Source organism: Diadema setosum, chromosome 10 (assembly GCF_964275005.1).
Source record: "Diadema setosum chromosome 10, eeDiaSeto1, whole genome shotgun sequence".
In the NCBI taxonomy this organism is placed as follows: Eukaryota; Metazoa; Echinodermata; class Echinoidea; order Diadematoida; family Diadematidae; genus Diadema; species Diadema setosum.
In genome coordinates, this window is record NC_092694.1 from 17822764 (window position 1) to 17838402 (window position 15639).

General features: G+C 41.6%; 1 protein-coding gene across 1 annotated transcript in view; it reads right to left on the reverse strand.

Annotated features, from left to right (window-relative positions):
* Positions 1-8068, reverse strand: part of LOC140233603 (tudor domain-containing 6-like) — a 29468-nt gene extending 21400 nt beyond the window's left edge. Inside the window, exons 1-2 of the mRNA XM_072313702.1 lie at positions 1281-8068; positions 592-714 (exon numbers count right to left, since the gene is read on the reverse strand). Of these exons, the coding sequence (XP_072169803.1) occupies positions 592-714; positions 1281-7791 (6634 nt within the window). The 5' untranslated portion in view covers positions 7792-8068. The remainder of the gene's footprint in view (positions 1-591; positions 715-1280) is intronic.
* Positions 8069-15639: the final 7571 nt, after the last annotated feature.

Consider the following 15639-nt stretch of genomic DNA (forward strand, 5'->3'; position numbering starts at 1 on the left):
AAGCGTACCAAAAGTTTGCTGTAAAGCATGCGACTATCATGCGCATACGTCACAATGCAAAAACATCATTCTCTTTGTTCTTGACAGCTGTAAGTGGTTCAAGCACCAGGTGGATGAAATTCTTCCTAAAAAATGTGTGACCTTTTCTAAAAATAACTTGTGAGGTACGCTTTCTCGACAGAGCGCTCAAACGCTTCAAATCTGGCACAGTTCGGTACGGTACGCTTTGGTTCAGTTCGCTTTGGTTCGCTTTAGAGCGCTCGAACGCACCCTTTGCTTCATTATTATTAGAATTCCAATTATTTCATTATATTATTTGCATAATTCAGGAATTTTTTGTGTAGAACTGCGCTGGTAAAGTTTCAACCCTGGGCCCTGTTTTATGAAGAGTTATAACTGATTATATAGTTGATTTCTATCATAAGTCTATGGCATGATGCGTGGAAAGGAAATGTATAATTGCTTATAAATATCTTTTGATAAAACGAGGCCCTGATCCATTTTGACATGCATTGTAATTTCAAGACTATGTACAAACTATCTCTTCCACTACATCTTTACAAGACAAGAGAAGCTTAGGAGGATTCTTACCTGGCTCACTGGTGACAGAGGGGAATTGTCTGACGCCCTCTACAGTTGACACTGCATGACCTTCCATCACAAGCTTCTCACCGACGTTCATACCCATGTCAAGCAGTTTAACCTCCAGCTTGCCTGATGGGAAGAAGTATTTAACATGTCAAAGGAGGGGGAGATCAACATTATTCAAGACTGGAAATTAAATGGAAATCAAATTTCACCAATGGCATTGAAATTGAACACTGGGGAAATTATACATTAGAAATGCTACTCAGCAAACTGTGGCTGCTTTAATGATAATTCACTATCATTACTATTGTATATTAGGCATTTTCAAAAAGAAAAAAAAAATGGCAAGAGATTCTTTCTGCTTGATCTAAATATTATGAAAAGCACACATGCTGTTCAATGTGGTATTATACTGGTTGGTCATGGATGTCCCTAAATCTTGTCTTTCATGCAAAAGATGCATCCTAAAATCTCAAGAAAAAAAAGTTTGCCTCACACAAAGAACTTCAGTTAGCCATTGATTTTTTTTTGTAAAGGATAAATAAACAAATGTATTTAAAAAAAAAGAGAGAATTAGCATGCATTAAGAATACTATCTCAAATTTTAGAAAAAAAAATCATTCCTTTTGCAAGCTATACTTTATTTGGATGACAAAACTGTGCTAGATAAAAAGAAATGATTGTAGACCTACCATCAGATTCAGCCACAACTTCCATTAGCAGTAGTTTGTCAGCAACTACAGTTTCGAAGAATTCAGCAGCCTCTGCTGACCAGGCTTGACCATCCACAGGAGAGAGTCCAGAAAGAGCACCACAGATTGCCTGAGCTTCAAGCTGCAAGAGCGGAGGGCTAATTACCTTCAAGTGTGCAGACGTAACTGCATCTGTGTTGCCGTAGTCAACGAACCGGACCGTGGCGGCATCTCCATCTAGGCTTGTAACAGTGCCCCGGTACCATCCCTCATCACTGGAGTACTTTGCTACACAGGGAGTTCCGATGGCAGGATTCTTCAGGAGTTGAGTAGATGAATCCTCTCCATGGGCTTGCAGTTCATCCATCAGAAGTGACAACGCCTCCTCGCCAGCCAACGGCTGGAGCCAGAACTCACCTGGCGAGGTTGTTGCTGTGATGTATACCTCTGCTTTCCTCTGGTGGAGCAGAGTGGGTGCTAATGACTTGAACTTGGAATCCTGACCTTCTGTGGGTGCTGCTCCCTCCTTCTCTGCCAGGAGAGGGATCATCTCTGCATTTACATCACAGGAACCATCACGGAGGATGATTGATGGTGGTTCTGAACTGGTGTTAAACGTGCACTGGAGCTCCTTTTCTGCAGTGATGTTTAAGAAGTGATCAACAGCCTCCTGTTTCCATGGCAACTGAGCCACACCATCTAGCTGGCACTGGATGGCAATTTGAGGAATTTTGAGCAGTTCTTCTGTGGGTGTTTTTAAGTCCTCCACTCGCTTCTCCTCACTGTTTCCATAGTCGACAAAGAATATCTCTGCTGTTGAAGACATGATTTGTCGAACGATACCACGATACCACTGAGCATCTTCAGAAAATTTTGTGCAGCATGCCTGGCCGGATGAAGGCTTCACGAGTTGTTGCTGTGAGCCACATGAGCCATATGCTGTCTCAAGGAGGGAGGCAATGTTGTCGAGCTTCTCGGTAGATGAGGCTAGCTGAACAAATACAGTACCAGTTGCTGCATCAACATTCACTGCATAGACAGGCTCTGTCCCTGCACATACCTCTTGCAGTGGAAACGATCTTGACTGCACCTGTGCTTCTTCTTGTAAACCTCCACTTAGTTTCAGCATAGATTCATTGATGTTTCTGGAACCATCTTCCAGTGAGACAAGATAAGGTGGACTGACAGTGGTGAAAGAGCAAGTCAATTCCTTGTCTGCAGTGACCTCAAGGAGGTAGTCCACTGCTTCTTGCTGCCATGGTGACTGGGGGATTCCTTGCAACTTGCACTCAAGTGCAATTTGAGGTATCTTCAAAAGTTCAGATGGTGGTGCCCTTAGATCAGTCAGCTGCTTTTCCTCGCTGTTCCCATAATCGACGAAGAAGATATGAGCTTTGGTTGCAGTCTTTGATCTGACCACTCCTCTATACCACTGGTCGTCTTCTGAGAATTTTGTGCAGCATGCCTGGTTCTCACAGACGTCACTGAGCAAAAGTTCATTTCCACTTGACTGGTAGGTTGTTTCCAGCTGTGCAGTGATTGTGTCCAGTTGCTCAGTTGCAGAAGATAGTTGGAGGTAGACTGTACCAGATGCAGCATCAACATTGACTACATACCCTGTTTGAGTTAGTTCACTGACAGAAGGGGGTGGATACACAGCTGGCTGTCTCAATGCACCTCCTTTACTCTCTCCAAAGAACTTTTCCATTTCTGCATTTACATCCACTGCTTCATCCCTCAACCTAATGGAGTGTGGGTGACTGGTACTTGTGAAGTTGCAGGCAAGTTCTTTCTCTGCTGTGATGTTCAGCAAGTGATCAGCAGCTTCCTGTTGCCATGGTAGCAGTGGGAGTCCATCCATATGGCACTCTAGGGCAATGTGTGGTATGTTAAGCAGCTCTTCTGTTGGTGCTTTGAGGTCACTGAAGAGTTTTTCTTCACGATTCCCATAGTCAATAAAGTGAACAGTTGCCGTGGTAGCCGTTGTTGCCATAACGACTCCTCTGTACCACTGCTCATCTTCTGAGAACTTAGTGCAGCATGCTTGAGACACAACAGGATTTGGTAACTGGTACTCATCAGAACCACAGGATTCATATGTAGATTGCATGATGGAGGTAACTGAGTCTAACTGTTCCGTTGATGATGCAAGCTGTATGTAAACAGTACCTGTCTCAGCATCAATGTTAGTTACATACACTGCGTCAGAATTCTCAGTAATCCTTGGAGGTGGGTAGCTTGGTGGCTCTTCCACATCTGCCACAACTTTCTTGATTTCGTCGGTGATGTTCACATCCTCTGGAGTGCTTGTGTCATGCAGATCGACCGTTACCTTTGCGGCCTCCTTCTGAATGACTTTAGCAACAAGCTGCTTGTCTGTTATCAGTTGTGTGAACTTATCCACAGCAGCAGGTGATGCTGCCTGGGCTGGAGTGAGGTCTGATAGAGAGCATTGCATAGCTTGGGCTGGCAGTGATGTCATTGCTTGTGGTAATACCCTGAGGTCAGCTAATGTCACCTTGCTTTTGTTGCCATAGTCGACGAAGAGGACTTCTGGCTGTGTAACAGGTTCTGCCTGTGTAATCTGTGCTCGATACCAGGCTCCGTCTTCAGCATACTTTGCACAGCACACAAGCCCTGGCTTAATGACAGAAGCATCAATCTTCCCACCTGACCTGTCTCCATGCAAGCTGTCCATCAGCTCATCTAAGCTGGCGCACTTTTTGGCGAGTTGACACCAGAATCTGGATGGGCCTTCCCAATAGCTGATCACTACATCCTCAACTTGGTCAACTTGGAGGCACTCGAGCTCTGTTGCTATGGTATACGTAAGCTGAAGGGTTGATGTGGTAGTCGAATTCTGTGTGGACACAGTTGGTGTTGTCAACTTGGAAATCTCAGACTCGGCCTGCTTGGGAGCTGGTGTTAAGACAGGAGCAACAGCGGGTGATGGCAACTTCATCTTGGTCAACACATCTGTCATCCTTTTCCCTTCCCACAGGAGATCCACCACATAGACTCCACAGTCTGTCTTCTTGACCTCACATTTGAATGGCTCTGTCCTGTCCGCTGTCTCTTTCATTGCCTCTGTGTGTGCATTTTGCCACTCCCTCTCACCTTCCAAGCTACACTTCACTGCAAGCACAGGAAGCTTCATCAACTCTGGAGTTATCTCTTTGATCCCTGCCAGAGAAACTTTCTCACTATTCCCATAGTCTACAAACAATACCTCCAACATTTTCACATGCTTGTTGACTACAACACCACGATACCAGCATTTGTCTTCGGAAAACTGAGCAACACACGGCGTCCCCACTGTTGTGTTTTTCAACCTGCGGTCACTTGGTCCTAGACTTCCGTACCTAGCGTGCAACTCAGACATCACTCTTTGCAGCTGTGGAGTAGACTCTGCTGTTTGACACCAGAACTCGCTAGGATTGCTGACATGGGAGATGTAGACATCTACAGCACCCCTTGCTGGAAACTTGATTTCAGTGAATTGCAGCGGAGTGGCAGAAAGCAGGTTTGGGTCAGGACGTTTTGTGGCAGGACGTTCTCGGAATCCTTTACGTCTATCATCATCAGAACGATAGCTGTTTCCACCAGATTTGCTGGAACGATTGCTTCGATCAGATCTGTCAGAAGTACTGGAAGAAATAGATCCTCTATCAGAACGTGACTTTGACATTCTCAGATTATTGGTAGTGGCATCACCACTGCCTCCCCTGTTAAATGCATCACTCTTGCCCTTGGGTGATTTCTCACTTTGCAGAAATCTATCATTTCGAGGAGATAGCTTTCCCTTGAAGTTAGCATTCGAACTAATACCATCCGTTTTTCTTTGCATTTGAGAATGAGATCTAGATCCATGTCTGCTGTCAGAAGCATAACCATCATTTCGAGGAGGTGACATCATATTCTCGTCACTTGACTTGCGCTTCCTTCTGTCAGAAGCATAACCATCATTTCGAGGGGGTGACATCATATTCTCGTCACTTGACTTGTGCTTCCTTTCTACCTTTTGAGCTTTCCTGAACATGTCATTGATGCAGTTCCCTTCTGGTCCTGTCATCTTCACAACAAAGCAGCCGCTTTTCCTGTCTTTTGAAGTCACTTCTATTGAGCACTCACTTTCAATGAGTTCCTGAAGTTTTGCAACATCTGTACTTGAAAGGTGGCCTCCAACGAGACCGTCTAGAATACATGGAATGGCCTGAGCTGGTAGTTGGAGCATGTCTGATGTCAGAAGTTGAATCTGGGAAGCATCAATGACCTCTGAGTTGCCATAGTCTACAAATGTGACGGTCACCTTGCCACCTCTCTCTACTTGGGTGACTCTGGCTCTATACCATGCTTCATCTGCTGGATATTTTGCTGCACATGGCATGCCTGGTGTAAGGGAAGGAGCACGTCCATGCTGGTTTGTGAAGTGCTGAGCCATCTGGTCCATGAGTTCCTCTAGCTCTTCTACCGTGGCTGACTTTTGGCAGTACAACTGGGCATCATCATCCACATGACCAATAAAGACCTGCAAAACTTCTCCCTCTTTCAAAGACTGGTTGCGGTATTCTGCTTGCACTTTTTCTTTTGGCGACGGCACTCTAGAGCTCCTTTCAGTCACCATGGATTTGACCATGTCATTGATGTTATCACCAGTCGCTGGATCACTTAACTGAATGCTGAATACCCCATTGTATTCCCCTTCAACATTGGCACACAGATCCAGCTCTGCCACTGTTGAATCAAGAAAGTCTTTCACCTCTTGTGACTTTGCTGCACTCTTTTGCGGCACACCATGAAGGCTGCACTTGATGGATTGCACAGGGAGATTGAAGAACTCTGGTTTGAGGCTCTTTAGCTGGGCTGCCGTCACTATCTCGTTGTTTCCATAGTCGACATAGCACACTTCGACATCCTGGCCTCTGACATGCGTCACTTCTGCTCGGTACCACATCTGGTCTTCAGAGAACTGCACACAACATGGTAAACCTGCTGCAACTTGTCGAACACTGTGCTCACCGAGGGATTTGCTTGAGTAAGTCTTGCCCAGCTTGTCCATCAATGCCTGAAATTTGTCTGCATCTTTCACAAGATGGCATGAAAACTCTGCTCCACTGGCAACTGAAGTCAACTGCACATCCAGTCTGTCGCCAACTCTGATCTGCGGTTTCTTGAACTTAGGAGAATGAAAGTCTAGCTCTCTGGCAGCTGACTGGGCTTGAGGTGATCCACTTTTGGCGCTGTGACCTGAGGGTGGGCTAGTCTTTGAATGTGGGCTACTCATCTGGTTGGGTCTTCCTGCTAGCTCCTCTTTCACCAACACACTAGCAATGTCTGCATTTTCACCACCAGTGGGATCAATCATGAGCAGCGAACACTTGTCTCCCATCTTGCGTGTCACCTTGCAGCAGATAATCTTTTCTGCAACAAGCTCTTCAAATCTGGCTGCAGCTTGATCTGTGTTACAAGAGCTGGGATCAACATCACTAAGACACGACTCGATAGCAACTGCAGGCAGGGACAAGAATTCTGGAGTGATTTCAAGTATCTCATCCTTTGTCTTGACGTCAGAGTTGCCATAGTCTACAAAAAACACCTCATAGTTCTTTGATCCCATGGTATTTGTCACAAGAGCACGATAGAAGCTCCCGTCATCTGAGAATGTTGTCACGCATGGATCTCCTCGTGAAAAATGTCCTCGCTTAGTTGTGCTATGTGTCTTGGAGTAATGAGAGAGCATATCATTCATAAGATCATCCAAGTCCTTGGTTAGCTTCTCCTGCTGCACCCAAAACTGATTTGGCGAGTTCACAGTGCTCACATACACTCGCTCTCGATTGCCCACATTGAGTGACATGAGTTTGTATCCGTGTTTCTTTGAGGGGCTGCTCTCTCCAGTTGCAGTGCGGCCAAATCCATCTGCTATGATTTGCTTTGCCACATCTACTCTACTCCTGACATCTGACAACTTGACTTCCAGGTTGCCACCAATACATGCAATCACTTCAGCCCAAAATGTCTGATATTCAAGTTGCTTGCGTAAGTAGTTGTGTGTACCTGCTTTCAGCGAAGAATTGTCAATAATTGGCTCAGTGTTTGCTAGCTTGCAATTTGTCGCCTGGGGTGGTAAATCCAGCACCTTTTCCTGCATGAGTCTAACCCGCCCCCTGGGAATTATCTCCGTGTTGCCATAATCGATGAAGTATGCGATGACATCATTGCCAGTGACACTCTCGACACGTGCGCGATACCACTGTCCGTCCTCCATGAACTGGGCCAGGCACACATCACCTGGTGACAAACTTCCAGGCTGTGGGTGCGAGCTTGCTTCAGCCTCCATTTGAGCCTCCAACATGTAGTTTTCCAGCATTTCAACTGCTTCATTGTCAAACTGTCCCCAAAACCTGAATGCATTCTCCTGCTTATCCACCTCAAAAGCTGTCACAAACACCTCCCTCTGGTCTCCCACATTCAGCAATGCAGGCTGAGCTCCTCTAGGGCGACTCATCATGATGATAACTCGGGAAAATGCCTCAGATAAAACTGTGCCAATTCACAAACAACTTGCTGGCAGATTTCAAAATCTTATCGATCACCCATCTGTTGAACTATCATAGTTTTGACCCAAGTTTAATTTTGTTTACCAAAGTTGTCATCCATTTGCCTGCACTTTGTAGTTTTGTGGATTAATTTGTCATACCGCAGTGCAATCCATTTAAATATCACTGTCTTCTCTGCAAGAGCCACGATGGATCTATCCGCAAGTTCAGGCACTGCCACTGTCCTGTCACTCACTGTAAGGGGAATGAAACCATAGAGTACAGCATGTTAGTGTGGGTAATTTTGACATGTTTTCAACCACCTTGGCAAACTTTCGATCACATCTTAAACTCCTATTATGAGATGTCCCATAGGTAAAGATTGAGGACATTTTTAGGTTTTTTTCTCAAATTACTGTACAGTTATTGGAGTGCTATTCTGGGAATTTCCAATTTATTGTTTACAGAAGATAAATACCATCTAGAAAGAGAACAAGAGACCCGGGGGTCACGCGCTCACCTGTGTATCGCAATTTCACCTTCCATGCATTCTTACACACTCATACCTGAGAACATTGGAAACTTAGGTCTGCATATAACTGGATCCCCCCTCCTCAACTCCAGGGTGGGGGGGGGGGGGGGTCAGGCAGCCCTGCTGGATCTGCAATGAACAAACTTGGAACTAAAGTCATCAATGTACAAACTCATGGTAACAACTTTGCTTTACCATTTCTGGTTCTAGAGTAGTAGATTTTAAATATTCCTTAATGTGGGGGGGGGGGGGGGGGCTAGGGGCCCCCAAGAGGGACATGGTGCCCATTTGAAGGAATTGAGATTCTATCCCCCTAGGGATGCTACCTGCTAAGTTTGGTCAAAATTCATCATGAGGTTTTCAAAAAGAAGATGAACATGTACAATTCAGGTCCCATTAGGACCCATCCCCATCCCTCTCCTGGGTCCCAAAGGGGGGGGGGGGGGGGCACCCCTGATTCCGCCAATCCCATGAACAAACTACAGTCATCAATGTACTAACTCATAGCATTATCAAAGCCCTGTCACTTCTGGTTCTAGAGAAGATTTTTAAAGATTCCTTAGTTTTAGGGGGTTTGGGCCCCCAGGTGGGCCATGGTACCCATTTGAACAAATTGAGATCCTATCCCCCTAGGGATGCTACCTACCACGTTTGGTGAAAATCAGACATGGGGATCTCAAAGTGAAGATGAAAAAGTACAATTTAGGCCCCATTAGGACCCCTCCCAAGCCCCCTCCCCTGGGTCCCAAGGGGGGCACCCCTGATTCCCCCATGAACAAACTTGAAACTACAGTCATCAATGTACTAACTCATAGTATTAACTAAGCCCTATCACTTCTGGTTCTAGAGAAGAAGATTTTTAAAGATTCCTTAATTCTAGGGGGTTTGGGCCCCCCTGGGGCCCCCCAGGTGGGTCATGGTGCCCATTTGAACAAATTGAGATCCTATCCCCCTAGGGATGCTACCTGCCAAGTTTGGTGAAAATCGGTTCTCAAGAAGAAGATGAAAATGTAAAAAGTTTACGCACGACGCACGACGGACGACGCACGACGCACGACGGACGAAGGGCGATCGCAATAGCTCACTTGAGCCTTCGGCTCAGGTGAGCTAAAAAATAGAAATCTATCCTTTTAATTAGGCAAATAAATAATGTTACGTATGGGACAAATGCGTTACTTAAAGAACATAGTATGTGAATACAGTAGCTAGGAAGGTCTCTCAGTGCACAAATGTTCATAATTTGTAACATGCAAATTGAAAGACAGCAGCAATATTAGTTGAAGGGCAAGTCCAAGATAAGGTCCCCTCAGAAGGCAAAATTTCATCTTTGCTGAATATTGACATGTTTGGTATCATTTTGAAGCTTATGAGTTGAAGTTTTGATTTCCAGGGAGGAAAATATGTTATGTAAATTTATGCAAATTTCAAGGGCTTCATTTGCATAAAATTTTCTTAAATTACTATTTTTTCTTCTTTCTGTGGTATTCAACTTCCAAAAAGGGCATTCAAATAACCTTAGAAATTTTAGAAAAAACCTAAAAAAATGACCTCAATTTGTTACGTCTGGGACATCTCATAACAGGACACGAGCTAATTTGCATAATCATTCGCATAATCCCTAAATTTTCATACTAAGTTAAACTATTTGATGAACTTCTTATGTCCACATATTAATAAAATATAATTTGCTTTCCTTTGAATAAATAGCAATTTTTATAAATGTCCTATACGTAATGCGTGCATTATCTTGGACTTGCCCTGAATACATAATTTACATTGTGTCTATAAAGCAAATTTTGAGGAAAATTGGATAAGCCACTCAAAAGTTATAAATTCTTAAAGTTTCAAAATGCCTACATTGCTGAATAAGAAAACTACATACAGTTCATGACATTACCCATGATATAAAAAGAAAAAAATATATGTAAGAAAATTCTCACACTACTCATTGACAATGATGTAGAGCAAATATAAACATATTCTGCAAAATTTGATTCTTTAATGAAAGTAACATTCCCTCTACTTCAAATTGACATATTCATATGTTTAAGGGTAATATTTTCCCTGCTCTTTGAAAGCTCTCTAAGTTACATCATACATGTAGGTCAAGTGCTCTACCACTATGCTAGAAAGGGAAAACATATAGAATTTCCTTTATGTAGTGCACATAATGTATAATATTAAATGGGTTAGTCAAATACCGGTTAGTGATTGGCTAAACACAGTCACCTGATGGAGGCACATTGGTTATGTTTGCCCATGGGCAGAACATTTTTGTAATGTTCTCCCATGGGAAAACATTTTCACGTAACAAATGACAAACGGCACCAAACGATTGAACAATCATATTTTTCACGCAATCAATAGGATGACCGATTATTGTAATGTATACGAAAGTGTGATTTGAAGGACCCGCGCACAGTGTGATTTGACTAACCCATACATGTGATATAACAGATGATGACTTTTATTGTCAGGAACATGTACCAAACGTTCCATCCTCAGGGTTTGAAATGCTATTTCGGGAGGCTATAAGTCCCTCCACTTCGTCTCGGGACTTATAACCTCCCTCAATGTCATTTCAGACCCTTCGGGTGGAACATTCAGTATGTTCCCTCCCCCGCCAGTCATCATCTACATAATATCATGAACTGTTGATAGTCTCTCCATTTGCACAGTGATGGCTGCACCAAAAATTATTATGAATCAATAACATTTCTTCAAACTTTCACTGTTAGGTTCCACTAACATTCGTGCATTCCATAAATTCACACAATATAATTGGGTTTTATTACCTCCGCCAAGGGAGGAGGTTATGTTTTTGTTACCGTCGGTTTGTTGGTTTGTTAGTTTGTTTGTTTGTCCGTGTGCAAAATGACTCGAAAAGTAGTGAACGGATTTGGATGAAACTTACAGGAAAGTTTGAGAATGACACAAGTAACAAGTAATCAAATTTTGGTAGTGATCCGAGAATTATTTTGGAATTTATGAAGAATTTTTGATATTTTGATAGGTAGGGTTAACGAACAAGTTCAAGCTGCGCATTTTTGAGGTTTTCAAATGCACACTGAAGTGCGTGCTCTAGTTTCTGCTAGGGCGAGGCGCCCCGCGCAGCTGAGGGTTTATGACGTAAACAAAGGCTTCTATATTGGGAAATCGGGCAATTTTTCAGCATGTACAGTCTGTATACCTATGGGTGGAAATTACTGATCTCTATGGAAGAGCCCAAAGAGCTTTTCCCCAGTGGTGAAGAGGAGAAAAATCTCTTTGGGAAGAGCAAGATCATTGGTGGATAGTAGCTGCTTGGCGGAGGTCTGCGCTCTCAGAGTGCTTTTCTAGTTATCCTTAAAGGACAAGTTTACCTTCATTAACATAAGGATTGAGAGAATGCAGCAAAATTAGTGGAACACATCATTGAAAGTTTGAGGAAAATCGGACAATCCGTTCAAAAGTTATGAATTTTTGAAGCTTTTGTGCAGTCACCGCTGGATGAGAAGACTACTGCAGTGTATGATGTCACATGCGTACAACAATATAAGGAAAATATAAAGAGAATTTCACAAAATTTCATCTTTTGAAAAAAGTACACATTCCCTTGACTCGTTACTGACATATGTTATGGGTAATATAATTCCCATTGCCTTTAGAAAGAGGCAAGTCAAGTGCTCTTTTATTATGCGAAAAAAGTGAAAATATGTTGAATTTTCTTTACATTTTCTTTATACTATACTGTTGTACTCATATGACATCACGAGCCTTAGTAGTCTCCTCATCCAGCAGTTCCAACACAAAAGTTTAAACTAGAAATGTCGCTTTGGCGACTGGTATGCCTCCGCCATAATGCATGATTTTCCCAATAGGTCTAGATAGTACATGTGGACAATGTGTGATTACATTTTCACAAAATTGGCAAAATATTGAAATGACAAGTTTGTCACAAATGTCTTGAATGTTCACCTTCCTTGACCTAGGTTTAATTGGATGAATAGGAGAGCATGTATCTAGGGATTTAAGGACTTTAACTTGACTTTGACCCATTCATACATTTAGGCATTGAGTAATTTTCAAGGTACAGGTGTGGAGAAAAAGTGCAATTTTTGAATTGAATAGTAAATTGTTACCATTTTCATCTGGCCCTTGACCCTAAAATTCATAAGATAATCACTTTCAGGTAGAACATGCATAATATGTACTAAGTTTCAAGATAACTTGAGCCACTTCGAGATATGGAGGAAAAAGTTAGTTCAGCACTTTCACTTGATCTTTGACCTTTTGACCTTTGAGGCAAAAAAAGAAGAAAAAAAAAAAACTTTCCAGAGAATTTCTATTAGGTTACACATGCATACACCAAGTGTAAAAAAAATAATAACCCTGCTGGCATTGCATAAATATGAGGGAAATAGTAAAATTTTGAAGTGTTGCACTTGATCTTTGACCCCTGACCTTTGACCCCATGAACCCTACATTCTCTAGATAATCACTTCCAGTCAGTACATGTATATACTATGTTCCATGTAGATACCTTGAACAATTTTCCAAGGCACGGAGAAAAAAAAGAAGTTTTGATATTTTTACTTGACCTTTTGACCTTTGACCTCATGACCCAAACTTTCACCAGAGAATCTTAATTGGGTAATACATGTATACACTAAGTTTCAAGAAAATATCTTCAAGCATTCAATAGATATGGCGAAAATAGTGAAATTTCATGTATTTGACCCTGACCTTTTGACCTTTGACCTTTGACCTCATGACGCAAACTTTCACCAGAGAATTATAATTGGGTAATACATGTATACACTAAGTTTTAAGAAAATATCTTCAGGCATTCAATAGATATGGTGGAAATAGTGAAATTTTATGTATTTGACCTTGACCTTTTGACCTTTGACCTTGAGCATGTGCACCCAAAAGTTGATAGGCACAACTTCACCCCCTAATACACATACATGCCAAGTTTCATTAGGATACCTCAACAGGTTTTGATAGTTACCTTGTCCACAAAATTCATTACGGACGGACGGAAGGACGGACGGAAGGACGGACGGACGGACGGAAGGACGGACGGACGGACGGACGGACGGACGGACGGACGGACGGACGGACAACCCGAAAACATAATGCCTCCGGCACCACTTCGTGGCGGAGGCATAAAAATTCATAACTTTTGCATTGATTGCCCAATTTTCTTCAAACTTTCACTGATGTGTTCTACTAATATTGCTGCATTCTCTTAATCCTTATGTTAATGAAGGTGAACTTGTCCTTTAAAACAAAAAAGAACATGATATACACACTTTCACTTAATATATTGAGTGCTATCAACCACACATTGCTAAGCCCAAGCTAGCTACAACACATGTATGTGATGACAATGAAGATGTTACTTCAAATTACTGTTTCTTGCATCGGATTGTTTCATTTCAAGTAATTCATTAAACAAATTGCCCTTTATTTATCATGTAAAATAGACACAGATATATTCTGTGTTTTGGTATTAGCCACCTGATGAAAATCATGGGCATAACTTAGGTGTATATGACTCAAATCAACAACCTGATTGTTAAACAGACATCACATTCTGAGCAGCAGGTACTATATAATGTTGAATGCATCAAGTTGTTTTTTATCGCAACTATTTATGGCAAAATGCCCTTTATTACCTCCGCCAAGGAAGAAGGAGGTGGTTAAGTGATCATCCACGTTGGTTTGTCTGTTTGCAAAATAACGCAAAAAGTTGTGTACGGATTAAAATGAAACTTGCAGGGAAAGTCAATATTGCAACATGGAACACCTCATTCAATTTCGGAAGTGATCCTGAGATCCATTAATTTTTTATGGATTTTTTAATGGATTTTTCATCTTTTGGCATAAAGGTCAATGAACTTGGGGTTCAAGCTGCACATACTGGAGGTTTAAATGAAAGACACACTTAAGTGTGCACACTGCTCAGGCAAGGCGCCGTGCAATAACATAAACAAAAGACTTTTATTTGAGGAAATTGGGTGGACATGAGTTGTTGGCTTGGTGGAGGTCTGTGCTCTCCGAGTGTTTTTCTAGGTGATGGAAGTAAACCCTTAATGTTTTACTAGTAACTATTCTGATAAAAAAATCAAGGGCATGCATACTCAAGTTGGATACTAAATAAAAATATAAACTATTATGATTATGATGGTAAATATCTTGAGAATATTGTTTTCTTGACAATCTGGATCAATATTTGAATTGCAACTGATTTTTCTTCAATAATTAAACAAAATACCCACAAGCATTGTTCTCCACACACTATATGAATGTGGGACAAAACATCCCATATGAACTGTCCCATACTTAACACATCATGTCTGTCTTCAATTAGATCCTGCAGCTTTTTGCCTCATTGACTCACGACATGAAACTTTGGTCTCTGATAGTCATGAGTAATGTGACATTTATCACACTGAATTACAAGAACTTTGTAAAATTAGATACTTTCAGATTTTTCAGGTTGAAAAAATGTTTAAAAAAAGAGCAATTTTTTTTTCTTCTGAGTAACATATGTAACAGCACATATTTTATCTTCTAAAATATAATTGTCAAGGTTACTTGCCATTTATTGCATGATTATTCTTCTCCTACAGTGCACTCCCGTTATAACAAAGTCCTCGGGACCAGCAGTTTTCTTTCGCTATCTATAGAAATTTTGTTTTATAATGGAACAAATAAACAATAACAATACAAAGAGTGGATAACATAGCGACCGAAATTTTTACTTCGTTGTAACCGGTATTTCGTCATAACCGTGTTCGTTATAACGGGAGCGCACTGTATAAATCACCACGATGAAAATCAATATAATCAACGGCCATCTACACCATTTTTCCAAGCCATAAATTAAAAGCTTCTGAAATTTAATTTGCAACGCCCATCTTGGACTTGCCCATAAACACGAAGACCAGAGTCAAGTCGAAGCACCAGGGCAAAGACCCAGCCAGGCTTACAAACGTTATGATTCTTTATTTCTTTCATTTATCTGGCCTCAATTAAGGCTATTTTTTTTTTCATTTATTATCAAAATTATCTGTACTAACCAATAAAAGAAATAAGTAAGCTATAACTTATTTTCAGAAGTACTTCTGGATTCTGAATTGTCCGCCCATTGCTCGATTGTAGAAAGAGAAAAAAAAAAAGATGTTTACTACTGTTTGTTTCTTTGAAAGTTCTTTATTCTGAAAGTTCGTTTAAGCCAATAAAGAAATAACAAAGTTAATCTGAAAATGAATTACAATTCGTTTTCAGATTAACGAAA